The sequence below is a fragment of the Schistocerca americana genome, chromosome 6 (genome assembly GCF_021461395.2).
Source record: "Schistocerca americana isolate TAMUIC-IGC-003095 chromosome 6, iqSchAmer2.1, whole genome shotgun sequence".
Taxonomy (NCBI): Eukaryota; Metazoa; Arthropoda; class Insecta; order Orthoptera; family Acrididae; genus Schistocerca; species Schistocerca americana.
The window spans coordinates 363,900,507-363,928,506 of NC_060124.1; the positions used below are offsets into that span (position 1 = coordinate 363,900,507).

The window sequence follows — 28,000 nt, forward strand, 5'->3', positions numbered from 1 at the left end:
CAGTATTTATGTCTATATGAAAGGGACGTGTCGAAGGTCTTTGCGCTTGCGGGTTTCACACATGTATTTTTCGATGTGACACGTAATTTTGTGTGCGTTTGAATTTCGTCGTGAAATATATTTAATAACATCCCAGGCCACTAGGCTATAGCCGTTGGACAGTGAGTGAAATAGTATGGAAGTAAATACACGTAAATAGTTTTTCCAGATGGCTTCACACATGAAAACTAGTTGTCGTTGTTACAGGAGCCCAGCGCTAGTTGTCAACAATGCCGCTATCTTGCAGATTTTATAAGGAAAAGTATCCGGAAGTGGAAGATGTTGTTATGGTTAATGTACGCAGTATTGCGGAAATGGGGGCGTACGTCCATTTATTGGAGTACAACAACATTGAAGGAATGATATTACTTTCAGAACTTTCCCGTCGTCGTATACGATCAATCAACAAACTGATCAGAGTTGGAAAAACGGAACCTGTTGTTGTAATCAGGGTCGACAAAGAAAAAGGTAATTTGATGATAATCTCAATTACTTACACAAAACTAGATTCATGTGCTTACTTTAGTGTAGTACCATTAATGCTAGGGTTTCTCCGATAGAATGTTGTGGTCCAGGATGTCTAAGGCTTGCTAGTGTTTATTGTCCACTGTCTCTAGGGAATGTTGGTTTTTTATTTTTTAAATAAAAAAGATCATAGATGGCACTAGTTTTCGATTTATTTTTCCTGAACCCATGCCGAATATCAGTGAAAATTTTGTTTCCGCCTACAAATTTCATTAAGCTATTGTATGTTATAGGTAGTTGGTATGTATTTTTAAATATTTCGTTCTTCTTCCTTCGTTCGAAGTTACCACTTTAGTAGAATCATTAGACAGTCGAGAAATGTGCCTTTCAGAAGAAAGGAATTGATTGTAGAAGAGGCACTGAAATGTCTACAGCAGCCTGTGTAGCTTTTTGATTTAATGTGGAACACTATAAATTCCTTAAGTAATTTTTCTTAAGGGGTGATGCAACATGAATGATTTAATCCCGAGTTGTTTCACAGATATAGATAAAAGAACAAGTGTGAAATTCGTTTTTCTGTTTGTTTCTACTACCTCTTTTGTCAGTGGCTATTTAATTGTTTATGATATCTGCATATAACATTGTGTTGGCTCCTGCATTTTTTTCATTGTCGATAGATGCTCTGCGTAGGGTATGTATATGGGGTGCCTTCACTAGCGAGGTATTACCAGTATGTTGAAGTCTAAGTTGCTCACTTCATCAGCATTGGTTGTTTTATTTCAATCAAGATGTTATCAGTGCTGTATTTTTGTTCATGTAACATGACATCTGGAAACTGTTTACAAGATTTGATAAACTTGTGAATGAATTTATCCGGAGGACAGATTATTCTATTGAACATATGTGGTTTCATACAAGCTGAGTTGAGAATGAGAGTGCTATCTCATCTGTCAGTGCAGAAGAATGTTGAGCATAGTTTTGTTTATTTTTTGTTTCTGTTCAGTTTATTTTGTACATTGGTGTGGGCATTTCACATTTACTTCTGTATAATTGTATTTCTTACCTGTCTGACATTGTTCTGTACTGTGAGGTAATATTGCACACTTTCTTGGGCCGTGAATGCCGCTAATGATATGGTCTGAAAGTTCAAAACATGTACTTTGTGGGTAATATAATGGTGAAAGTTATGTAGTAAATTGCCCCTTGCATTTTTCATAGATTATGTATGATGTATTTACCTATTATGCATCAAAACACTTGTCAGAAACTTGTCCATTATCTGATATACATTTTCTGAATTAACCTTTCCATTTTAGTTTTTATGAGGCAAAGCATATTAAGTGCATTTAAATGTAGCATGGACATAGACATTAGGATACAGTAGGCTAAAGTTTAATCTTACGTTGCAACATTTATTTGGCATTCACATTTGTTGGCTTCACTGATCCTCAACCAAATCGTCACATTTCAACTTAACCGAGATGTCATGCTACACTACCAGTCAGTCAGTCACCACAACCAAGGTTCCAGGGAGGTCAAATATCATAATAGCCCCACAAGTTTTATTTTACATTCACATTCATTGGCACCCAAACAAATAGGCTTTTAACCTAACTTAAATCTTGCGCCACACTTCAGATCACCACCTCAACCAAAGTTTCGACACTACCACACACTAACCAGATATTTCAAACTTACAGTGTTCATTCATAGCAGCCATCTTGAGGATGTGAAGTTGAGACGATGTTTTGAACATTTCACGTTGGTAAATATGTTTCAACCATTATTATGTTAAGCTGCCTTTTCTGAATGAAAATATTCAGTAGATCATCTCCTGTTTCATAATTGCGCACATCTCTCGACTTCTTTAACAGAATAAATTTCATCAGTATATTTTAGGTATCTGCTGGCAACTTATATAATATTCCAGTCCAGCACAGTGGTTTTCCTGTGCACATCCCACAACACATCCCTCGTCCGCATACAACGGGCAAGCAAGGCTTTTCCTTTGTAGTCACCATGAGAATCACATTTTCTATTGTGTGGTCTTGTCACAGACATTTCATATCCTGTGCATGAAACACCTACATTATCTATCATGTGTCCCGCAGTTAGTGTGTAGGATTCTATGTATATATAACTAACTTGCATGTATCCAAGTGAACATTCAGTTCTTGTACATGCTAAACACACACCACCATGGCTTCAACACATGTTGAAATACATGTTACATTTGATGATGCCTCCCCAAGCACATCACTGTAACTTCGAAAATGTGAACTGATTTCAACACATCCTTTTTGTAAGTAATTCCTGTGGCAGTCTTCATCATTGGCCACTCCCTTAGCGATCTTTTGATCTCACCTTGAAAAGAGAGTGATCTGGCACAGTGGTTGGGATGCTGGACTGGAATTTTGGATGCTGGTGGTTCAAATCTTTTCTGGCCATCCCAGTTTGTTTTCCATGATGACTCCTGTGTAGGGTGCTTTGATTTGTAGATTGTTTCCATAGATGATAGCAAATAAAAGAATAGTGAAGTCATGCTTGTAAATGGAATAGCTATTTCCACTGTTGTGTGGGTACTGCAGAACCACATGTGTATCAACTGAAGCCCCAAATAATGTGGAACAAAAAGCGTTATTCTTTCAATGCTTGCTGCCCCTGAAGATCTACTGTATTGCAAGTTCAAAAAGAAATACCTGCTCAGATATTGTTGACTGCAAATGTATCGTGAAGAGAGTGTCACCTTTCTCATCTTTTGTCACCTTTTTTAAAGATTGTCACCATTTTAAATTTTTGTTCCTTTTGTAACTTGTCTTGCACTTTTAGGAAGAAAGTGAGTTACTTACTTTTGTTTCCAATTTGCTGTATTCATGATCATTCCTTTAGCTTTTTGAAATGATCCAATCACAAATGTAGATAAAATCTAGCCAGAGTGGCTTTTGAAATTTGAGATAGATTTTTAGAGTGTTTTTTATTTTACTTTTTTATTTTATTTTTATTTTGTGCAACTGTTACAAGGGTCAAATATTCCTCTGTTACAAATGCTTCAAGATTCTGATTTTGCTGTAGAAGCAAAACTGGTCCTGTGGAACAGTTCAGTTTTGAAATTAAACTGTTCCAGATGGAAAAATGCAAACCCCTTAGTGACTGGCCTAAAAAAAATTTTTGTTTGAAAAGTAAAGTACCTGCAAGTGGTGGGAGGGAGGGGGGGGGGGGTCATTGAAGTAGTGAAATTGAATTATTTTGCAATGTGTGTTGTTCCTCTACTAACTCTACTAATTTGGAGACAGAAAGTTTTCGGGCAGTTTTTAACCTCTCACTTTCAGTGACACATAAGTGTAACTTTCAAATCAAATGTAGACCCCATCAGCTACATTCAGAACGTTTAGATCAGACACAACCTTCAAGTATGGTACGTTCATGGACAGTAATAATAGTTCCTTCACAGTTGGACTATGAAATCAGTGATTCCCAATTACTCCATGGATTCATCAACTGATTTTTATAATGTTTTAAAGATGTTATTCCCTGATAGTGTTGCTGAATGTTTTTACGTTCATCTAGGAAAGTGATGTGCATAACTGATGGACTGACACTATATTTACAGTAACATACGTTAGAAGCAGCACATTCATCGTACTGCACATTGAGTTTTGATTAAACTACCAATGTTAAGGCAATTATGAACAACTATTACATTTTGGTCAGAGCATAAGTGTTGCATAACAATGTGTTACCTAAGAAATTTATTGGCAAAGCAGATGGAGAAATGTTAAATCAGAAATTATGGGAAGGACTTTCTGAAGCCGTCTTGTCCCTAAATAAATGACTTACGCTGGAATCAAATGGATCTTGACAACCGGAATAAATTAATAATTAGTTCTCTTTACCTTCCCCGCCCCCCTCCCCTCCCCACCCACCCACCTCGTCTCTCTCTCTCTCTCTCTCTCTCTCTCTCTCTCTCTCTCTCTCTCTCTCTCTCTCTCTCTCTCTCTCTCTCTGACTCGGATGATACAGTTGCTGAACGACTCAAAGAAAACCTGAATCTCATATCAGGTATATACCCTGCTCGTATAATTATTCTCAGTCGTGACTTCAATCTATCCTCGATATTTTGCCAGAAATACATGCTTGAAGTCTGTGGTAGGCATAAAAAGAAATCTTAAATTGTTCTGGATCCTTTGTCAGAAAATTATTTTGAACAATTACTTCAGGAGTCCACTCGAAGTGTAAATGGTTGCAAAACCATACTTTACCTCTTTGCAACAAATAATTCTGAGCTAATGGAATGGGTAGCATCATGATGAATCAGGGATTAGTGACCACACAGTAATTGTAGCGAGACTAAATACTGTAACATTGAATCTCACCAAAAATAAATGCCACATACATCAATTTTTAAGAAAACGGACAAAAAAAATTTCTTGGCGCCTTGTGTCGAGACAGTCTTCATTCCTTCCAATCGGATTATGTAAGTCTTGACCAAATTTGGTTTAAAGTCAGAGAAATACGTAGTATTGATGGCAGTTGAGAGATATATACCAAATAAACTAGTAAGAGATGGTGCTGATCGCACATGGTGCAGAAAACAGGTCGGAACACTGTTGAAGAAGTGACAAAAAAAGCATGCCAAATTTAAAAGAACACAACATCCCCAAGATAGGCAAAGTTTTACGGAAGCTCGAAATTTGGCCTGATCTTCAATGAGAGGTGGTTTTAATAGGTTCCATAATGAAACACTGTTTCGAAATCTGGCAGAAAATCCGAATAGGTTCTGCTCGTATGTAAAGTACAGCAGGGTCAAGCCACAATCAATACCTTCACTGTACAATAGAATGGCAATGTTACTTATGACAGTGCCACTAAAGCAAAACATTCAATAAGTTCACATAAAGCTTTCGAAGTCACACCTTTTCTTCACGAGTTGTATGCAGAGATAGATACGTCGACCCCTTTTGGCTTGTGTTTTGAAGGTTTTTGCTTTGAGAAAAATTGTGAGTATTTCTGAAGTTCATTATAATGAATTATTTACATCTGGTAATCTGCTTCTTCTTAAATAACTAGTTGTTAGCAGGCAAGTAACTGAAGAGCTTGTTAACCTGGAAGAATGTGACAATTTGTGGTTTCTAAATGATGCCCAGAAACATAACACAGCAGCTTGCAAAGATTTGAGGGGAAGGACGTTCTTATCATGTGCACCACTGAAAAATTTTACATATTTAGACTCCAAAGTAAGAGAAGAAGCTACAGTGACATGTTAATGGTGGCAAAAATGATGCTGCTCAATTTGTAGCAAGATTACTTATCAGATGAGTGGAATGTTGTATAGTTTGAAAAAGATGATCTAACATTAGATAACAAAGGTATTGACATTTACTGGCACCCGCACATCTCAAAAAGAAACTGGTGTTAAAGTATCCATATGTTTTCACACTTGTTAAGGCTTCTTTTACATTTGCCCATGGAAATACACAGAGAGAAGATATTCATTTCAGTGCACACGTTAGGAGAAGACAAGGCAGCAGTGACCGAAAAGTTTTTAAACAGTGTTTTGACTGAGGGTTGCTTTGGGACAATACCCCCATTTTGGCCATTGTCTCACAACTCATTTGGTATAGACAGCAAACATGTGCAAATTATACTGCTTATTAGGAAGAATGTAAAAAAAGAAAAAAAAGCATGAATGAGAAGAAAGCAAAAGAACAGCAAAACGAAAGACATCTTGAACAAGAGATTAAAAGATGAATAACAGGAAAAAATCAATTCACTGTAAACTGAAGAAGGGAAAAAAAATTGGAAGATGTTGAAATTGGTCCAGGATATAATTGTGGGTGTGCCAATCGTGAAAGCAGAAGAAAGGAGTGAAATTTCAGGAATACATTTGTCTGTGTAACATGTGTACATGATTAACATAGCAAGATCACAGGTTAATGTAAGTGCAAGATAAGCCATTGCAAATGTGAAATATTGACACCTTAATAACCGGTGTAACCGCCATGAATGCAAGTGTGCTAATGTGCGTGCAGTGCATTGTACAGGTGCCGGATATCAGTTTGTAGGATGGAGTTTCATGCCCGTTACACTTTTAGTCGATACAGAGGATGTTAATGCAGGTGTCGACAACACGAGTTGTCATCCGATGATGTCCCATATATGTTCATTTGCAGACAGGTCTGGTGATAGAGCAGGCTGAGGCAACATGTTGTGTAGAACATCTTGGGTTACAGCAGTGGTGTGTGGGCAAGTGTTATCCTGTTGGAAAACACCCTCTAGAAAGCTGTTCAAGAATGGCTGCACAACACGCCGAGTCACCAAACTGATGTACGAATTTGCAGTTAGAGTGTGTGGGGTAACTACAAGAGTGTTCCTGGTGTCATACGATGTTGCACCCCAGACCATAGTTCCAGGTGTAGGTCCAGTGTGTGTAGCACACACAAAGGATAGTTGCAGGCCCGCAATTGGCTTTCTCCTAACCAACACTAAGGCAGAACCAGCTTTCATCAGAAAACACAACAGACCTCCACCCTGCCCTCCAATGAGCATTCTCACCATTTTTTAAGTGCCACCATGGCTCCAGCTCTGTACTTGTTAAACATGAAATAAGTGTTTCATTTTCCAGAGAAAGAAACATTAAGAGGTAATAGCCTTGCTTATTGTTGTTTTCCAGGGTTTTACTAGAGCTTGGAAAACTTCTGGGATGATAAATTTCAGTTCATTAGATACCTTGAACTAGAATCTCAAACTGGAGTAATTGTCCCTGGTCATTGTCACTGATCACAGGAATTTGAAGTGTCAGAGCTAACATTGTCACCACTGGTGTAGCATCACTGTATTTTAAGCAATGGAAAATCCAGTGTGGAATGTAAAAATATTATGAATAGGAAAGTTGCTACTTGCCACATAGTGGAGATACTGAGTTACAGGTAGGCACAACAAAAAGACTTCCACAGATAAAGCTTTCGACCATTAAGGTGTGTGTGTGTGTGTGTGTGTGTGTGTGTGTGTGTGAGGGGGGGGGGGGGGGTCTATTTTTGACAAAGGCCTTACTGGTCGAAAGCTTTATTTGTGACAGTCTTTTTGTTGTGCCTATCTGCGACTCAGCCTCTCTGCTATATGGTGAGTAACAACTTTCTTTTCATAATATTATCACTGTATTTTACATTTTTCCTTCCCTGTCAGTGGCCCAACAGGTTGAAGTATTATCTTAAAATCACGAACACAGTTATTAAACACAACACTATTAATAATCTTTATCTCTTCCACCATGCTCATACATGCATTGCACATAATATATTTATTATCCCAGTAGTGAACTACTTTCTAGGATTTCATCTTTGTTTATAAACAAACCAGCTGTGGTGACAATTGCTGACAGCAGCATGGCTATTTTGTTACTGGAACAACATGTGTGGTTTTGTGTCTTAAGTATGAATGAAATCACACACTTAGGAAGAGGCATGCACCTGTACCCATGCTTGTACATATGTGAGATACACATGCATGTGGTGACTAGGTGCAAGGCCCACGGGTGTAAATGCAGTGTTAGGTAATGTGATATTTGAGATTCTGTAATAGTGTGGAATATTAGACATATTGCACAAAGACCTATGCAATATGTACCACTGTATATAAGCTGGGTCAACAGGATAAACCTGCAGCATTTTAATATTGTAGAATTGCCTTCTTCACTTGACAAAGGAGAAGTTCTAAGATTGCATTATAAAGAAGGTGATTTTTATTCACACAACAGATAACTTTAACAGGGATTATGAAGACCAACTCTGCAAAGCCTGAACTTTGTATTACCAGATTGCAGTGAGCAAGACCAGAATTTCTGATGCTAGTCCAGTTGCATCATAACAAAAGATCCCACACAACCACCAGTTTTGCTTCAACACCTAGCAACAACAGTGTTTGTCACCGAGGTCAGTAACCCAGTGCACACTTGGGAGGCCAGACGTCAGTCCCCCGTAGGAGGCTCCCGACTATCTTCTTGTCATTCGTCTGTTAACAACTACCTCAGCGTGAGCAACTTTCGGATCTGGCGACACTAAGAAGACTGCTACACTGTATGAACATCCACAGTTTCAACTTTCCATTGTTTTCCAGCAGCTACCACCTGAATGTGTCAGGCAGTTGTCTTTTTTGGAGTCATCAGCCTTCTGATTGGTTTGACACGGCTTGCTATGAATTTCCCTCCTGTGCCAACCCCTTCATCTCAGAGTAGCACTTGTCCTCAATTATCTGCTGGATATATTCCAATCTCTGTCTTCCTCTACAGTTTTTGCCCTCTACAGCTCCCTCTAGTACTATGGAAGTCAGTCCCTCATTTCATAACAGATGTCCTATCATCCTATCCCTTCTCATTTTCAGTGTTTTCCACATATTGCATTCCTCTCCGATTCTGTGCAGAATCTCCTCATTTCTTTCCTCTTATCAGTCCACCTAATTTTTAGCATTCATCTGTGGCACCGCACCTCAAATGCTTCTATCCTCTTCTGTTCCAGTTTTCCCACAGTCCGTGTTTCATTACCATAAAATGTGTGCTCCAAACGTATATTCTCAACAATTTATTCCTCAGATTAAGGCCTTTGTTTGATACTAGTAGACTTCTCTTGGCCAGGAGTGTGGCCTTTTGCCAGTGCTGGTCTACTTTAAAGTCCTCCTTGCTCCATCCGTCATTGGTTATTTTGCTGCCTAGGTAGCAGAATTCCTTAATATCATCTGATTTGTGACCATCAATTCTGATGTTAAGTTCCTTGTTGTTCTCATTTCTGCTACTTCTCATTACTTTCATCTTTTCTTCAATCTGTTTTTCTCAGTCCATATTCTGTACTCATTAGACTGTCCATTCCATTCAGCAGATCATGTAATTGTTCTTCACTTTCAATTAGGATAGCAATGTCATCAGTGAATCATATCATTGCTATCATTTCACCTTGAATTCTAATTCCAATCCTAAACCTTTCTTTTATGCCCATCATTGCTTCTTCGACGTACATATTGAACAGTAAGGGCGAAAGACTACATCCATATCTTACAAACATTTTTAGTCCGAGCATTTCATTCTTGGTCATCAACTCTTATTATTCCTTCTTGGTTCTGGTACATACCGTATTGTATATTACCAATCCATTATAGCTAACTCCTATTTTTCTCAGAATTTTGAACATCTTGCACCATTTTACATTGTCGAAAGCCTTCTCTAGGTTGACAAATCCTAATAACGTGTCTTGGTTTTTCCTTAGTCTTGTCTCCATCATCAATCACAACATCACAATTGCCTCTCTGCTGCCTTATCTTTCCTAAAGCCAAACTGATCGTCATCTAACACATCCTCAATTTTCTTTTCCATTCTTCTGTGTATTATTCTTATCAGCAACTTGGATGCATGAGCTGTTAAGCTGATTGTGCGATAATACTCGCACTTGTCTGCTCTTGCAGTCTTCGGAATCGTATGGATGATATTTTTCTGGAAGTCAGACTGTATATTGCCAGCCTCATACATTCTACACACCAATGTGAATAGTTGTTTGGTTACCACTTCCTCCAATGGTATTAGAAATTCCAATGGAATGCTATCGATCCCCTCTGCCTTATTTGATCTTCCTCCAGACCTCTCTTAAATTCTGAGTCTAATACTAGATCTCCTATCTATTCTAAATCGACTCCTGTTTCTTCTTCTACCACATCAGACAAATCTTCCCCCTCATAGAGGCCTTCACTGTACTATTTTCACCTGTCCGCTCTCTTTGCTGCATTTAACAATAGAATTCAGATTGCACTCTTAATATTTCCACACTTGCTTTTAATTTCACTGAAAGTTGCTTGTACTTCCTGTATGATGAGTCAGTCCTTGAGACTATCATTTCTTTTTCGAATTTCTTCACATTTTTCCTGCAGCCATTGTGTCGTAGCTTCCCTGTACTTCCCATTTATTTCATTCCTCAGCATCTTGTATTTCTTTATTCCGGAGTTTCCCGGAACATTTTTGTGCTTCCTCCTTTCATTGATCAATTGAAGTATTTCTTCTGTTACCTGTGGTTTCTTTGCTGTTACCTTTTTTGTACCAATATTTTTCTTTCCCGCTTCTGTTATTGCCCTTTTCAGAGTTGTGCATTCCCCTTCAGCTGTACTGCCTACTGGACTTTTCTTTATTGCTGTATCTACAGCCTTAGAGAACTTCAAGCGTATCTCATCATTCATTTTTATTTCCGTATCCCACTTTTTTTTCCTTTTTTTTTTTCCTGACTAATCTCTTAAAACTTCAGCCTACTCTTCATCAGTACTACATTGTAATCTGAGTCGATATCTGCTCCTGGGCACACTTTACAATCCAGAATCTGATGATGTAATCTAACTGAAATCTTCTACATCTACATCTACATTGATACTCCGCAAGCCACCCAACGGTGTGTGGCGGAGGGCACTTTACGTGCCACTGTCATTACCTCCCTTTCCTGTTCCAGTCGCGTATGGTTCGCGGGAAGAACGACTGTCTGAAAGCCTCCGTGCGCGCTCTAATCTCTCTAATTTTACATTCGTGATCTCCTCGGGAGGTATAAGTAGGGGGAAGCAATATATTCGATACCTCATCCAGAAACGCACCCTCTCGAAACCTGGCGAGCAAGTTACACCGCGATGCAGAGCGCCTCTCTTGCAGAGTCTGCCACTTGAGTTTATTAAACATCTCCGTAACGCTATCACGGTTACCAAATAACCCGGTAACGAAACGCGCCGCTCTTCTTTGGATCTTCTCAATCTCTTCCGTCAACCCGACCTGGTACGGATCCCACACTGATGAGCAATACTCAAGTATAGGTCGAACGAGTGTTTTGTAAGCCACCTCCTTTGTTGATGGACTACATTTTCTAAGCACTCTCCCAATGAATCTCAACCTGGTACCCGCCTTACCAACAATTAATTTTATATGATCATTCCACTTCAAATCGTTGCGCACGCATACTCCCAGATATTTTACAGAAGTAACTGCTACCAGTGTTTGTTCCGCTATCATATAATCATACAATAAAGGATCCTTCTTTCTATGTATTCGCAATACATTACATTTGTCTATGTTAAGGGTCAGTTGCCACTCCCTGCACCAAGTGCCTATCCGCTGCAGATCTTCCTGCATTTCGCTACAATTTTCTAATGCTGCAACTTCTCTGTATACTACAGCATCATCCGCGAAAAGCCGCATGGAACTTCCGACACTATCTACTAAGTCATTTATATATATTGTGAAAAGCAATGGTCCCATAACACTCCCCTGTGGCACGCCAGAGGTTACTTTAACGTCTGTAGACGTCTCTCCATTGATAACAACATGCTGTGTTCTGTTTGCTAAAAACTCTTCAATCCAGCCACACAGCTGGTCTGATATTCCGTAGGCTCTTACTTTGTTTATCAGGCGACAGTGCGGAACTGTATCGAACGCCTTCCGGAAGTCAAGAAAAATAGCATCTACCTGGGAGCCTGTATCTAATATTTTCTGGGTCTCATGAACAAATAAGGTGAGTTGGGTCTCACACGATCGCTGTTTCCGGAATCCATGTTGATTCCTACATAGTAGATTCTGGGTTTCCAGAAATGACATGATACGCGAGCAAAAAACATGTTCTAAAATTCTACAAGAGATCGACGTAAGAGATATAGGTCTATAGTTTTGCGCATCTGCTCGACGACCCTTCTTGAAGACTGGGACTATCTGTGCTCTTTTCCAATCATTTGGAACCCTCCGTTCCTCTAGAGACTTGCGGTACACGGCTGTTAGAAGGGGGGCAAGTTCTTTCGCGTACTCTGTGTAGAATCGAATTGGTATCCCGTCAGATCCAGTGGACTTTCCTCTATTGAGTGATTCCAGTTGCTTTTCTATTCCTTGGACACTTATTTCGATGTCAGCCATTTTTTCATTTGTGCGAGGATTTAGAGAAGGAACTGCAGTGCGGTCTTCCTCTGTGAAACAGCTTTGGAAAAAGGTGTTTAGTATTTCAGCTTTACGCGTGTCATCCTCTGTTTCAATGCCATCATCATCCCGTAGTGTCTGGATATGCTGTTTCGAGCCACTTACTGATTTAACGTAAGACCAGAACTTCCTAGGATTTTCTGTCAAGTCGGTACATAGAATTTTACTTTCGAATTCAATGAACGCTTCACGCATAGCCCTCCTTACGCTAACTTTGACATCGTTTAGCTTCTGTTTGTCTGAGAGGTTTTGGCTGCGTTTAAACTTGGAGTGGAGCTCTCTTTGCTTTCGCAGTAGTTTCCTAACTTTGTTGTTGTACCACGGTGGGTTTTTCCCGTCCCTCACAGTTTTACTCGGCACGTACCTGTCTAAAACGCATTTTACGATTGCCTTGAACTTTTTCCATAAACACTCAACATTGTCAGTGTCGGAACAGAAATTTTCGTTTTGATCTGTTAGGTAGTCTGAAATCTGCCTTCTATTACTCTTGCTAAGCAGATAAACCTTCCTCCCTTTTTTTATATTCCTATTAACTTCCATATTCAGCGATGCTGCAACGGCCTTATGATCACTGATTCCCTGTTCTGTACATACAGAGTCAAAAAGTTCGGGTCTGTTTGTTATCAGTAGGTCCAAGATGTTATCTCCACGAGTCGGTTCTCTGTTTAATTGCTCGAGGTAATTTTCGGATAGTGCACTCAGTATAATGTCAGTCGATGCTCTGTCCCTACCACCCGTCCTAAACATCTGAGTGTCCCAGTCTGTATCTGGTAAATTGAAATCTCCACCTAAGACTATAACATGCTGAGAAAATTTATGTGAAATGTATTCCAAATTTTCTCTCAGTTGTTCTGCCACTAATGCTGCTGAGTCGGGAGGTCGGTAAAAGGAGCCAATTATTAACCTAGTTCGGTTGTTCCCGTATCACCTGGCCTTTTCCATGTATACTTCCTCCTCTTGTGATTCTTGAACAGAGTATTTGTTATTACTAGGTAAAATTTATCACAGAATGCAATTAATCTTTCTGCTCTCTCATTCCTTATCCCAAGCCCATATTATCCTGTAACCTTTTCTTTTATTCCTTCCCCCTCAACTGCATTCCAGTCCCTCATGACTTTTAGATTTTCATCTCCTCTTGTGAACTGTATTACCCATTCAATATCCTCATATACTTTCTTTATCTCTTTAGCTTGCGACTTTGGAATGTATACCTGAACTGTTGTCGTCGGTGTTGGTTTGCTGTTGACTTTGATAATAATAACCTTATCACAAACTGTTCACAGTAACACACTCTCTGCCCTACCACCTTATTCGTAATGAATCCTACTCCCATATACCATTTTCTGCTGCTGTTGATATTACTCTATACTCATCTGACCAGAAATCTTTGTCTTCTTTCCATTTCACTTCACTGACCACTGTTATATCTAGATTGAGCCTTTGCATTTCCCTTTTCAGATTTTATAGCTTCCCTACCACATTCAAGCTTCTGACATTCCATACCCCGATTCATAGAATGTTATCCTTTTGTTGATTATTCAATCTTTTTCTCATTGTCACTTCCCCTTTCGCAGTCCCCTCCTGGAGATCCAAATGGGGGACTATACTGGAATCTTTCGCCAGTGGAGAGATTATCGTGACACACTTTTTCCATTACAGGCCATATGCCCCGTGGATACACATTGTGTGTCTTTAATGCAGTGGTTTCCATTGCCTTCTGCATCCTTATGCCATTAATCATTGCTGAGTCTTCCGCCTTTAGAGGCAGTTTCCCACCCCAAGGGCAAGAAAGTGCCCTGAACCTCTGTCCGCTCCTCAGCCCTCTTTGACAAGGCTGTTGGCAGAATGAGGGTGACATCTTATGCTGGAAGTCATCGGCCACCAATGCTGTCTTAATTACATGGAATGCTCTGACGGCACGTAAGAGCTGTGTGTCCAACAGATACCATTGGAAACCAGTAGTGTCACATTTATTTAATATATAGTTGAAACATGGCATACAAATGTACTTGATTCCCATGCAGAACTACACTTAAAGTGGATAGTTTGATAAAAGACAATTATACAGCCTTCATTTAATTATTAAACATGGTAATTACTGATCATAACTGTTTCTTTTACACCCATAAATGCTAATTATTATCTGGAACAATTCGTTATCCTTATACTGGATTACATCTATTGAGAACTGTTACTTTATTGCTACATTATTTTGGAACTTTCAGTAAATTATGTAATACTGTTTTGGTTTGTTGTACTGTCCTCGCCAAGATACAAATGTTTTATTAATTGTTATAGAAAGCATTTTGTCATTATTCGGATATATCACGGTAGTTTTGAGCTTCCATCCAAAAAATCTTGCTGACCCCCACAGCACAGGAGAGTGGTGATTGAAAGATATTGAAGATGAGTAGAGAGCAGAGCCTGTCCTACCCTGCCTAGATCGAATAATGTTGTTGTCTCTCTCTCTCTCTCTCTCTCTCTCTCTCTCTCTCTCTGTGTGTGTGTGTGTGTGTGTGTGTGTGTGTGTGTGTTGGTTTTGTAGTTTCCTTGAGAAAATTTTCTGTTGTATTTGTTATTTATGTATTGCCGTACATCACAAATTGCTGTAGTTATCTCTTGGATATCACACATGAAATAATTTCAGGTTACATTGATCTGAGCAAGCGACGTGTATCTCCAGAAGATGTTGAGAAATGTACTGAACGTTTCTCTAAGGCAAAAGCTGTGAATTCAATTCTTCGGCATGTCGCAGAGCTGTTGCAGTACGAAACAGATGAACAACTTGAAGAGCTGTATCAAAAGACTGCATGGCACTTTGAGGATAAACTGAAGAAGAAAGCATCTGCTTACGACTTCTTCAAACAAGCAGTACTGTGAGTAGCTTTTTGCTTAGTTCTTGATTTAATGTAATACTGTATTGTATCTATATCGTACTGAAGAATCTAACAACAAAAACAATCAATTTTTGACAAAATAATGTAATTGTATGGCTGAAAAATCTACTCACCCATACAGTGGCAGAACACACACATAAAAGAGAGTTGCATTTAGTCACGCTTTTGCAGCCAGTGGCTCCTCCTTCAGGCAGAAGGGTTGAAGGGGAAGGTAGAGGGGTGAAGGAAAAGGACTGGAGAGGTCTAGGAAAAAGGGGGGGGGGGGTTTCGGGATCCCCTTCAACTCTCCTTCCTGAAGAAGGAGCCATTGTGTCCGAAAGCTTGCGTTATTGCATTCCTCGTTTGTGTGTGTGTTCTGCTGCTGCTTGGTGAGTAGATTTAAATTGCTCATGAATCTACATCTTCCCCATACAAATTAATGACATGTGTTCTAGATATGACACAGTGTGGTATTGAGAATTAAATGATTGTAGAGAGAATGAAGACAATATTACACACCAAAAGCCACTGTTTAAGTGAAGTTTACCTAACAGCTTTTACACCATTGCTTTGTATTGAGTTTAAGACGCTACCGCTCAAGGTATGGAAATGACTTGTTGCTTAATTGTAGAGCTCAATCAGTATGCCCTTTCTGCATTGAGCAACATATAGATCCCCTTATAGGCTCTGAGCACTATGGGACTTAACATCTGAGGTCATTAGTCCCCAGATCCCCTTATACATAGTGTTTCTGTCCCACAATACACTTTATTTACATTTTCAGTTAACCAACTAATGTGGTACCAATGTGCAGTACTGACCACTGGTGTTTACATTTTCAGTTAACCAACTAATGTGGCACCAATGTGCAGTACTAACCACTGGTGTTGTAACATCTTTAATGTTGTTCTGTCGATCCACAGTTGCTATTACAGGATGTATATGACCCGGGAGATCCAGGAAAAACCCGGGAAGTTTTTCATCCAGGAGAAACCCAGGAATTTTTTAGAATTCCGGGAATTTTTCATTGTTTTAGTTTTCTGTTAAATTTTTGTAATTTTGACTGGTAAGAACCGATACTCTAACAATGGATATTACTGTATCCTGCTACTACAGAATAATACTTCTACAATAAAACATAAACGAGAGAAAAAAACGAAAATAACTTAAATTGCAAAATAAATGTGCCGTATACAACAATGACACACAGTGCTCATGCAAGCATCTGCCAACAGCAAAAGGTGTCAAAGGCTTTAGGAAGACTATGCAATGCTTCATAACAACAAATTGCCTCCTATGAGCGTAAAGTCACAACTGTTTACATTAGATTCGTTTTAGCAGTTACGAGCGGGATCATTGCAGTTGAGTCGCTTTTGAATAGTACTCATAGATTCTCCCACTTCTTGCTACAGGAATGTTGCTGTTGGCTGTGCAAGCAGTCGCAGCAAGCAGCTAGATGCTACCGGGAAAAGGGGTGCCAAATTCATATTCTTGAGGAAAACAAACTTGTTTCACAAAGCGCCTAGCATCCAGCGCATGTTGGTCTCGATTGCTCATATGATTTTGAAACGCATCACTGTTGGTTTTTGAACACGTTTTAAGTTGATTTCTGAATGACTCATAAGTTGATTTTTGAATGCGTGCATAGTGTATGTGATGTCTCTGTCAGGAGAATCCTCGTCACATCTAGAAATAAACTTTCTGCAGACAAAAGGGGACAGTGCTACATGAGCTGAGCGGAGTTAAGCCGAACGGATGAATGCCAATCGCTGCCCGATTATGTGGTTGATAGGGTTTGCGAATTATTAGCGAAATCTATTGATTCAGACTACCAGAATGGAAATAAACGACTAACAGGAATAACAGGCGAGAAAGATTACGTATTATCTTCTCAGTGTATCCAAGAAAATGAAATTTTGACAGAAAATTTTGGGCCAGATTGCTACTCTAGATAGGCCCATTTGTACAGTCCCCAGCTAGCAGCCACTTAAAGTTCTATTTTGGAAGTAACGCGGAAAAAGTGTTGTACGAACATGTAACAACGCCTAACAGGAGAATAATCGCGGGATAACTAAACCTGTGATTCTGGCAGGGTTAGTGAAGTTAATTGGCGAACAAATTTTGACAATGGCAGGAATAGCTACAGAATTGGTGGTGATAAGATTGTTTGTTAGAACGAGGAAGGAGAAGAAACGGGGACATCACACAAATTATTGAAGAGTAAGACGATTCCAAATTTATCTAAAAATTATGTAATAATACTTTTCGATCTCGTGCTTGAGAAACTGGTGCGTTTGAATGAAATGTGAAACTGTTTCCTAACAAAGATTTTTGCTTGCAGTAGGCCTTATAGGCATTTGGTATTGGTACTTCGTGAATTATATTATGTGTTGTTATAAAAATGACCATTTGTGCCAAACAGTCTCGTTTATTTGGTGTGTGTTACAAAATTGCTGCAATATTAGAAAAGCCTATTTTGTTTTATCTAGCAGATAGTGACAAAACAGACTAATCAGATCGAGAAACTACACCAGTCTTTGATATATTTGTATTAACAGCTAGTATTAGATAACGACATTTCGATTTTTCCTGTTGCAAAATGTTTGACGAACTTTGATGAGGTAATAGATTCTTTTGCAGAAAGGAAAGCACACCATGTAAAGCTGTAGCATCAGAGAGGGGGGGGAAAATGATAGGAGCTAAAGTTTGAAGAAATGTGCACTTTCTTGCTTGTCTCTTGTCTTTATTGGTTTTATGTATCCTATATTTAATTTTATGTCACACAAAACAGCAATTTATTGGCTGATAGGCAATAAAGAGTACGAATTTTCTGAAGAGTTCTTGTTCTCCTGGTAACAAATAATCCATCCCATCCGCTATTAATTAAAAAAGAGAGAGAGAGAGAGAGAGAGAGACTGTCCTGAATATAGTTTGTTGGCATCCGTTACAAAATATACACATTTCATTTCCAAAGAGCGAAATAGAGTGATGTGCGATAGAAGAATGCTGTATGAAGAGGCGTGGCACTGCACTTTGGCACACTTAAGACTAAATAACATGTCTTACATTTTTTTGAACGCATATGTTTTATGTTTCAGACTTTTCAGAAAGATGTGCACTACAAGACGAACATATTTTTGAAAATTAGGTTTTTTTCAGTATTGACCCGGTTAGCAAATATTGTAGATCTGCGGCTGATGCGCAGAGCAGTCTGCGTTATAAGGGGTAGTCTCCATGTGATCCGTGTTTACATTTAGTGGTTTTGCTGTTTCCCCTTCGTTTACTCTTACATCAAATGAAAACAGAACAGAGCTATCAAGTGAATTATAATACATTCACATAATTATGGAAGGCTTAAATACATTCTTAGTTTCAGATTTTATTTTATTTCCACCTTTCTGACAGTCAAGCCTTAATCGCCTTGCAGAGCAATGAAGTTATTTTTGTCTGTTTTGACTTTTATTAACCTTTTCCACAGAGGCAGTCAATATACTTGGAAATGAAATGTTTAATTCCACAGTACTGGCTAGTTTCAACTGTTCGCTGCATTTCAGGTGCATGTTTTCATCTTTTAGCATTTATGGCATTATGCCATAATAAAGAACCAAACATGATATAGTACAGTACTAGTGCTCCAAGAAAATTCACATCCCGTATACCACACTGAAAAGCGTAATATCAGGCTGAGGTCTACTTCATTGGGAATCTGGACATACGATTGTGCACTTTAAGTACACACTTTGAATGGTCACGTTTTAGTATGGTTCACGAAATTCCGATGCTCTTGGAGTATCCTCTAATGACATATTAATGTTTTACATGTACAAACATACGGGCTCCTTACGTCATGGTAGCTGCACAAGCTCGGTGTCGCCTGTTATCTGCACTCTCTAGCAACTGCTGAAACGAACCTGTTTCTAAAAAGTAGCAGGAAAATATTGCGACTGGTAGTTTGAAAAGCATTACTTTCAAAGTAAATATCCTTTTATGTGCGAGAATATACCATGAATTTCTTAAATTACAGAGCGTTTGACTCTCATTTAAAAATCAACTCTTTGATGACGAGCCATTTGGAAGAATTTCGAACCCAGAAGATCAGACATTTATGTCATTATTAAAAATTTTACTGGCACATTTGTGTGATATATCTTAAAGTGTAAGATGCACAGAAAAGATCAACATTGTATGCAGAAGCTTAGTTTCACTTGCAGCTTATTAACCTTTGAGACCAATGTTATATGTGAAAGCTTTGCTTTTCTTGTAGCAACACTATTTATATTAATTTAAACCATTAACTTCCCCTGTTTGTGTGTTCGTGCTACTTAACAGTGGTGTTGTTGTTGTCTGACTACATCACGCGTCCTACACTCTGAATATCTGCTATCATCGGCTGGCGAAATCACGTGACATGAGCTATGACTGGCTTACAAAAGCGCATCGCAATCTCTATTTCAATTCGGAAAGTAACATGTGGTGTTTGGTGAAATTCCAATGTATACTTTCGTAATACGAGAATACGCAGTGTACATGTTGCTGCACTTCAAAGATACTTCCAAAACGTGTCTTTTTCCCCGAGTTTCGTTTTCTAAAGTGCCGAGAGGTTCTATGCCCGTGTATAAAACTGTAACCATTCAAAGGATTGATAAGTTTTGCAGTTTCGAGGGAAAATATACTGTCATCTAACACGGAAAAAGTGTGTTTTCACCCAGGACAAAGCGCATTTTTAACCGGGAAAAATTCAGGAGGTTTTTTTTCCTTGTCCACGTATACACCCTGTTTTAATGTTGTATTAATGGTTTTTAGGTTAATACTGTCTGTCTGAAATGGAATAAAGGCAATATTTGTTTGTCCAGAAACATTCTGCCTCAATTTATTAAGTCATCACAGTGGCCTGAAATACGTATGCATTTTCAACTTACATATTCTGCTATTGTGCCTGGCAGTTGCAGTTACCTACATTTACAATAACAGGAAATGTAAAGTGAAAGTGCTACATACAAATGAAAATTATACATGGCTCTTCTATCTAAAAATCTTTAATATAACGTTACAAGATGTTCACCATCTGTTAAAGAAGCGAGACCATGGATTGTGGTACAAACTCTTTTACAATAACTAAGGATCAAGAAACTGAACCTGAAATCGATTCAACTTCCTCTGAGAGTCCTTGTGACATGTGCAACTACAGATGTTTACATTTGTGAATGTCTTTGGAAGAAGTAATTAGTTGTTAGGCATTTTGTTCTATATGCTGAATGACAACCATTGCTTCCAATGTTTTGTGGTTTTTGAGATGATAATTTTCAGAATGGTGTGGTGTAAATGTTATGTGTACCACTTCATTCACATGGAATTTAGATCACTTTGTTGCTTGTAAAGGGTGGTCCTGCCAGCTGTGAAGTGTGATAATGAGAGGCATCTAAGAGAGTAAAGATCATGCTTGCACTGTAATCAGTGAATCTTTGAAGATTTTAAGAGACCTATATTTCTTTCTAAATTTCGTTCACTGTTTCTACATACATAATGCGACTAGATATGGGCTGAGTGGTTACATTTTTGTAATTGTTTCATTAACTTGTTGCCCAGATTTATGGAAAATTGTCATAATTGAACATGCTGTCTCTTTTCAAACTGCAATGAGAATCCTGTCTATAATTATTTAATTATTCTGAATCTGCCTGGCCATGATACTACATGGTGGAGTGACGTGAACACACTACACTCTTACAGAATATTCACCACCACCACCACATCCACCCGCACCCACATAACATACAGAGTCATAGTTCCACAACAGTTTCACAATTGCATCGGAGTCAGTTTTTACTAGCACCAGTTGGAAAGTGCAGTCGGTGATCTCAGAACAGGGAACAACACTTCATCAGATGGTGATAAATATGACACTTTATTTAATAATTAAGAGTAAAACCTTTGTTGAACTATCATGATATATAACTTGGGTAGAAAGCAAATCCCTGTCAGATATACATGGCAAGAGTGCAGACAGTCATATGAAATTGTACTTTCTTCTTACACTATCTTTTTTCTCTTCTTTCAGCTTACATGTTTGATTCGCTTTAGAGATTTCTTCCGCCCAGCTGAAGGATTTCCTGTTATTTGAGGCCTGTAAATAGAAAAAATAAAGCTAATTAGGTTAGGATGGCAAGGTAAAATTTGTTTCATATGCTTGCATATGGAGTGAATAGCATCATTAATGTAACAATGCAAGTTCAGGTTGATAGACTGCTTTCCTCTTGGTAGTCGCGTAACATAGTTTCAGTGAAAAGATTCAGCATAATTCGTGTGACAGCATTGCTAGATATAAAGTTTTACAAAGTTGCCTCAAGCCACTTGTTCTCCTCAAGGTCATGCTGCCCCACTGTGTGCTATATGTGCCATACACTGCTTGCACACGAGTAAACTGAGTTCACCTTTAGAAGATTCTACGCTTGGCTGCTTGTTTCATGTAAGAGAATACCTTGCCATTTAAGGCAGACAGTAATTTTAACTCTTGAAGATGATGATAGGATATGCTCTAACACATTATCAAATAACTAACATACCAGGTGGTGTCTTAGGCAGTACAAATCATACAGTAAGACAGAGATTGAAATATATAGAACAAATAATTGAAGATACGTGCTATGAGATAATGGGATTGTGGAATTTGTGTTGCAGGATACAATAATTTAATCAGAAGATTGGTAAGGAGCTATAGGCTTATAATTTTTGTTACACATTTAAGAAATTCTATTAATATTAGACTGTTGATAAACGGCAAGCATTATTACTGCTTAGCTATGGGGAAACTAAAGGAAAATTGTTATATGAGGACCGCCAGCATCAGTATAGTTCCTTGTGTTCGCTTATAACTAGTGTGCCTTGGGTTTAGTAGTGTGTCAATAAAACTAGTCTGGAGCATTTCATAGTGTGTTGAAACTAGTTTGCCTTAATATTTTCTTTTTGGTCTGTGCATAGCAAAACTAGTGCCAACAATATCAGGAATGCTTCAATAGTTTTGAACCTGATGATATTAAATTGTGACCTAATACAGTATTACTACATGTTGATATGAACATCTCTCTCTTCCCCTACCCCTCTTTGGGAACATACAAATGTAGGCAAACAATCGATAGCAAGATTTTGATTATTGTGAAATAAAAGTTGTAATAGTCTACTGATCATAAGCCCAAGTCCATAAAAATGTCAGCTTATTATGATACTGACCTAATACATAAACACAGTACATAGCTAATAAGTTAGTCAGTAGTTCTTGGATTCTCAGTGTCTGTCAATAGTATTCACGTAAATGCTCCTGTAATTCCTTTAGCAGTTATGCACATTCAGACAGTACTTACTTAACATGAGCATCGACTATATAGTCACTTACGTTTACTGCAAAAGTAAGTCCTCATAAATCCAGTAACCAACTGAGGTCTTCTACAAGTTCAAGAACTCTTGATGTCGCAAATAAATTTTGGCAAGTGCTCAGTTTGAGTGTCACATGATTGTGAACGGGGAAAAATCTTATTTTTTGTTCCACACTCCCCATGTTGATCGTAGGCATTGACAACTGTTTCCAATTTAAGTAAGCAGCATCATGTATTGTCACAGTGAGTTTTGGGTCCTAGGCAATTTTCGCTTGAGCCTAGTTACTGAAACCAGCTGTGACAAATACATTTTTATGCAACCAGAGCCACTATTTATTTAAAATATAATATGATTGTTAATTAGGCCCATTATCAGGAAGCACATTGTAGAAAGGAGTAAAATTTTCCATTTCATTGCAACAGTGAAATATGACGATGGCTCTCAATCTTAGAAATTCTGTTAAATTGATATGTAAATATTAAAGGGGTAAATGATGACAGTATTAGAAACTTAATGTCATTGTAAACAAACAAAATTGTAGGAAGTTTATAGTGAGTACTCTTAAGATTTAGAGTTCTTTTAAGGGGGGTAGGACGTCAAACAGGCCGACTTGGAGCAGGAGAGGCACCACAGGACATTTTAATTTCCACTGTCTATACTTTTACAAATAAACTCATAAAAACTTTGTCAGCATGACCAGAAAGGATTCAGAATTCACACTCATAGGAGTGGAAATCGAAAACATAACAAAATAATTTTTTTTTACATGTGAAATCCCTTGTCATCCCTTGCATGTGTCAGATCCCTTAATCGGGCAGGTAGGTTAGAAAATTTAAAAATGGAAATGGATAGGTTAAAGTTAGATATAGTGGGAATTAGTGAAGTTCGGTGGCAGGAGGAACAAGACTTTTGGTCAGGTGATTACAGGGTTATAAATACAAAATCAAATAGGGGTAATGCAGGAGTAGGTTTAATAATGAATAAAAAAATAGGAGTGCGGGTTAGCTACTACAAACAACATAGTGAACGCATTATTGTGGCCAAGATAGACACAAAGCCCATGCCTACTACAGTAGTACAAGTTTATATGCCAACTAGCTCTGCAGATGATGAAGAAATTGATGAAATGTATGACGAGATAAAAGAAATTATTCAGGTAGTGAAGGGAGACGAAAATTTAATAGTCATGGGTGACTGGAATTCGTCAGTAGGAAAAGGGAGAGAAGGAAACATAGTAGGTGAATATGGATTGGGGGGAAGAAATGAAAGAGGAAGCCGCCTTGTAGAATTTTGCACAGAGCATAACTTAATCATAGCTAACACTTGGTTCAAGAATCATGAAAGAAGGTTGTATACCTGGAAGAATCCTGGAGATACTAAAAGGTATCAGATAGATTACATAATGGTAAGACAGAGATTTAGGAACCAGCTTTTAAATTGTAAGACATTTCCAGGGGCAGATGTGGATTCTGACCACAATCTATTGGTTATGAACTGCAGATTGAAACTGAAGAAACTGCAAAAAGGCGGGAATTTAAGGAGATGGGACCAGGATAAACTGAAAGAACCAGAGGTTGTAGAGAGTTTCAGGGAGAGCATAAGGGAACAATTGACAGGAATGGGGGAAAGAAATACAGTAGAAGAAGAATGGGTAGCTTTGAGGGATGAAATAGTGAAGGCAGCAGAGGATCAAGTAGGTAAAAAGACGAGGGCTAATAGAAATCCTTGGGTAACAGAAGAAATATTGAATTTAATTGACGAAAGGAGAAAATATAAAAATGCAGTAAATGAAGCAGGCAAAAAGGAATACAAACGTCTCAAAAATGAGATCGACAGGAAGTGCAAAATGGCTAAGCAGGGATGGCTAGAAGACAAATGTAAGGATGTAGAGGCTTATCTCACTAGGGGTAAGGTAGGTACAGCCTACAGGAAAATTAGAGACACCTTTGGAGAAAAGAGAACCACTTGTATGAATATCAAGAACTCAGATGGCAAACCAGTTCTAAGCAAAGAAGGGAAGGCAGAAAGGTGGAAGGAGTATATAGAGGGTTTATACAAGGGCGATGTACTTGAGGACAATATTATGGAAATGAAAGAGGATGTAGATGAAGAAGAAATGGGAGATAAGATACTGCGTGAAGAGTTTGACAGAGCACTGAAAGACCTGAGTCGAAACAAGGCCCCGGGAGTAGACAACATTCCATTAGAACTACTGATGGCCTTGGGAGAGCCAGTCATGACAAAACTCTACCATCTGGTGAGCAAGATGTATGAGACAGGCGAAATACCCACAGACTTCAAGAAGAATATAATAATTCCAATCCCAAAGAAAGCAGGTGTTGACAGATGTGAAAATTACCGAACTATCAGTTTAATAAGTCACAGCTGCAAAGTACTAACGCGAATTCTTTACAGACGAATGGAAAAACTGGTAGAAGCGGACCTCGGGGAAGATCAGTTTGGATTCCGTAGAAATGTTGGAACACGTGAGGCAATACTAACCTTACGACTTATCTTAGAAGAAAGATTAAGAAAAGGCAAACCTACATTTCTAGCATTTGTAGACTTAGAGAAAGCTTTTGACAACGTTAACTGGAATACTCTCTTTCAAATTCTGAAGGTGGCAGGGGTAAAATACAGGGAGCGAAAGGCTATTTACAATTTGTACAGAAACCAGATGGCAGTTATAAGAGTCGAGGGGCATGAAAGGGAAGCAGTGGTTGGGAAAGGAGTGAGACAGGGTTGTAGCCTCTCCCCGATGTTATTCAATCTGTATATTGAGCAAGCAGTAAAGGAAACAAAAGAAAAATTCGGAGTAGGTATTAAAATTCATGGAGAAGAAGTAAAAACTTTGAGGTTTGCCGATGACATTGTAATTCTGTCAGAGACAGCAAAGGACTTGGAAGAGCAGTTGAACGGAATGGACAGTGTCTTGAAAGGAGGATAAAAGATGAACATCAACAAAAGCAAAACGAGGATAATGGAATGTAGTCAAATTAAATCGGGTGATGCTGAGGGGATTAGATTAGGAAATGAGACACTTAAAGTAGTAAAATAACTGATGATGGTCGAAGTAGAGAGGATATAAAATGTAGACTGGCAATGGCAAGGAAATCGTTTCTGAAGAAGAGAAATTTGTTAACATCCAGTATAGATTTAAGTGTCAGGAAGTCGTTTCTGAAACTATTTGTATGGAGTGTAGCCATGTATGGAAGTGAAACATGGACGATAACCAGTTTGGACAAGAAGAGAATAGAAGCTTTCGAAATGTGGTGCTACAGAAGAATGCTGAAGATAAGGTGGGTAGATCACGTAACTAATGAGGAGGCATTGAATAGGATTGGGGAGAAGAGAAGTTTGTGGCACAACTTGACTAGAAGAAGGGATCGGTTGGTAGGACATGTTTTGAGGCATCAAGGGATCACAAATTTAGCATTGGAGGGCAGCGTGGAGGGTAAAAATCGTAGAGGGAGACCAAGAGATGAATACACTAAGCAGATTCAGAAGGATGTAGGTTGCAGTAGGTACTGGGAGATGAAGAAGCTTGCACAGGATAGAGTAGCATGGAGAGCTGCATCAAACCAGTCTCAGGACTGAAGACCACAACAACAACAACAACAACATGTGAAATTTCACCATTGTTTTCACTTACTAATGGCAGTATTTGTTGCTATAGGTACACTTTTCTTCATAAGTAGAGAGATTCTTCGATGAATTTTGCACAGCGTACAAACCATACTTAAAGGTGTATTAAACTCTAGAATTTTCCGAATCTATTAAAAACTGTGGTAAAAATTGAGGTAATTAACTACAAAATTTGTGTTTTTTCTAAAGATGAAGTTTAAAATACAAGAGCTCATTTGTTTTTTTCATAAATTAAATAAATTCTAGAGTTTCATACACCTGTAAGTATGGTATGTATCCTGTGCAAAATTCATCGAGGAATCTCTTTAACTTCTGAAGAAAAGTGTACCTATAGCAACAAATGCAGCCATTTGTAAGTGGAAAAAATGATGAAATTTCGGACGTAAAAAAAATTTATTTTGTTATGTTTTCGAACTTCCACTGTAATGAGTGTGAATCCTGAATCCTTCCTGGTGATGCTGACAGTTTTATGAACTTATTTGTAAAAATATAGACACTGGAAATTAATGACGTCCTACCCCCCTTACACAATTTTTAATTTATCAGTGAATCTGATAGTCATAGTTTAAAAACAGATTGTGTAGGTAGCATTGTTTGTTGGGGAATGTGTGGCTCAGTGGATTAGAGTTCCTTTTACAGCATTTTCATTATAAACAAGAATTAATCATGTTATTTTTCATGTTTACATCAGGGATCCATCAATACTGTTAGAATGCGGTCTAGATGAAAAAACGAAAGAAGTACTTCTAAACAACATCAAGAGGAAATTAACATCACAGGCAGTGAAGATTCGAGCAGATATTGAGGTTGCCTGTTACGGCTATGAAGGGATAGATGCAGTGAAAGCAGCCCTCCGAGCTGGATTGGCTTGTTCGACGGAAGAACTGCCAATAAAAATCAATCTTATTGCACCTCCGCTTTACGGTCAGACAATTTCTAATGACTTATTGTTGCAATAGTGATAAATGGCAGTAATAAGTGTCTTTACAAACTTTTTTTAGATCTGTCAGTTACATTGAATATTTCTGTTTTGATCTACAGTTATGACAACATCAACACCTGAAAAGCAGGATGGTTTAAAAGCATTAAATAATGCAATCAACAAAATTGAAGATACTATAACAAATATGGGAGGAGTATTTGCAATTCAGATGGCTGTAAGTATTGCGACGTGTAAAACAGTATGCATTTACAAAATCTCTTATTTTTAATTCTTGAAGTCAGTCCCATGTTTACTGAAAAAGCTAATTCAGATATATTTTTGACAGCCTAAAGTAGTTACTGCAACAGATGAAGCAGAATTGGCAAGACAGATGGAGCGTGCTGAGGCAGAAAATGCAGAAGTGGCAGGAGATGATGATGACGATGAGGAAGAGGGTCAAGTGTTCAGTGGTGAGGATGAAGAAGGTGGTGGTGATCAAGAAGGATCAGTTGAAGAAAATGGGAAAGCTGAAGAAGAATAACATATTGAAGCAACAAAAAGAAACATTTCTGCTCAATCTGAAGATTAATTATTTAAGTGAAGGGAGTTTTCTCCCTCCACGTTTGAGGAAAAATCTTTGTTGAAGTATTTAAGTCATGTTGTGATGTCTTTTGTAATTTAAATTTGAATAAAAATAGGATTAAGGATATT

The 28,000-nt window shown here is 38.3% G+C and overlaps 2 protein-coding genes across 4 annotated transcripts in view; one reads left to right on the top strand and one right to left on the bottom strand.

Annotated features, from left to right (window-relative positions):
- LOC124620371 (eukaryotic translation initiation factor 2 subunit 1) lies at positions 1 to 27,998 on the top strand. Of its 2 annotated transcripts, none has more exons than XM_047147042.1 (6): positions 1 to 161; positions 247 to 507; positions 15,123 to 15,351; positions 27,059 to 27,291; positions 27,409 to 27,524; positions 27,636 to 27,998. In XM_047147042.1, exons 2-6 carry the CDS (start codon positions 270 to 272, stop codon positions 27,828 to 27,830), a joined length of 1,011 nt encoding a protein of 336 aa, XP_047002998.1. In that variant the 5' UTR covers positions 1 to 161; positions 247 to 269; the 3' UTR covers positions 27,831 to 27,998. The 2 variants fall into 2 exon arrangements, with proteins under 2 accessions (XP_047002998.1, XP_047002999.1); XM_047147043.1 differs by having other exon boundaries at positions 4 to 161; positions 232 to 507.
- LOC124620370 (reticulon-4-interacting protein 1 homolog, mitochondrial-like) overlaps positions 21,238 to 28,000 on the bottom strand; it is a 173,190-nt gene continuing 166,427 nt past the window's right edge. For both annotated transcript variants that reach the window (XR_006980172.1, XM_047147040.1), the window contains one exon: positions 21,238 to 21,475. Coding sequence is in view for 1 of the 2 variants with exons in the window: in XM_047147040.1 (XP_047002996.1) it covers positions 21,406 to 21,475 (70 nt within the window). In the remaining variant the exon portion in view is untranslated. The remainder of the gene's footprint in view (positions 21,476 to 28,000) is intronic.

Excerpts from the sequence above, each read along its gene's own strand:
- LOC124620371 (XM_047147042.1), top strand. The coding sequence starts at position 270 with ATGCCGCTATCTTGCAGATTTTATAAGGAAAAGTATCCGGAAGTGGAA. Across the intron at positions 27,292-27,408 it reads TATTGCACCTCCGCTTTACG|TTATGACAACATCAACACCT; the intron begins GTCAGACAATTT and ends TTTGATCTACAG. Across the intron at positions 27,525-27,635 it reads TATTTGCAATTCAGATGGCT|CCTAAAGTAGTTACTGCAAC; the intron begins GTAAGTATTGCG and ends TATTTTTGACAG.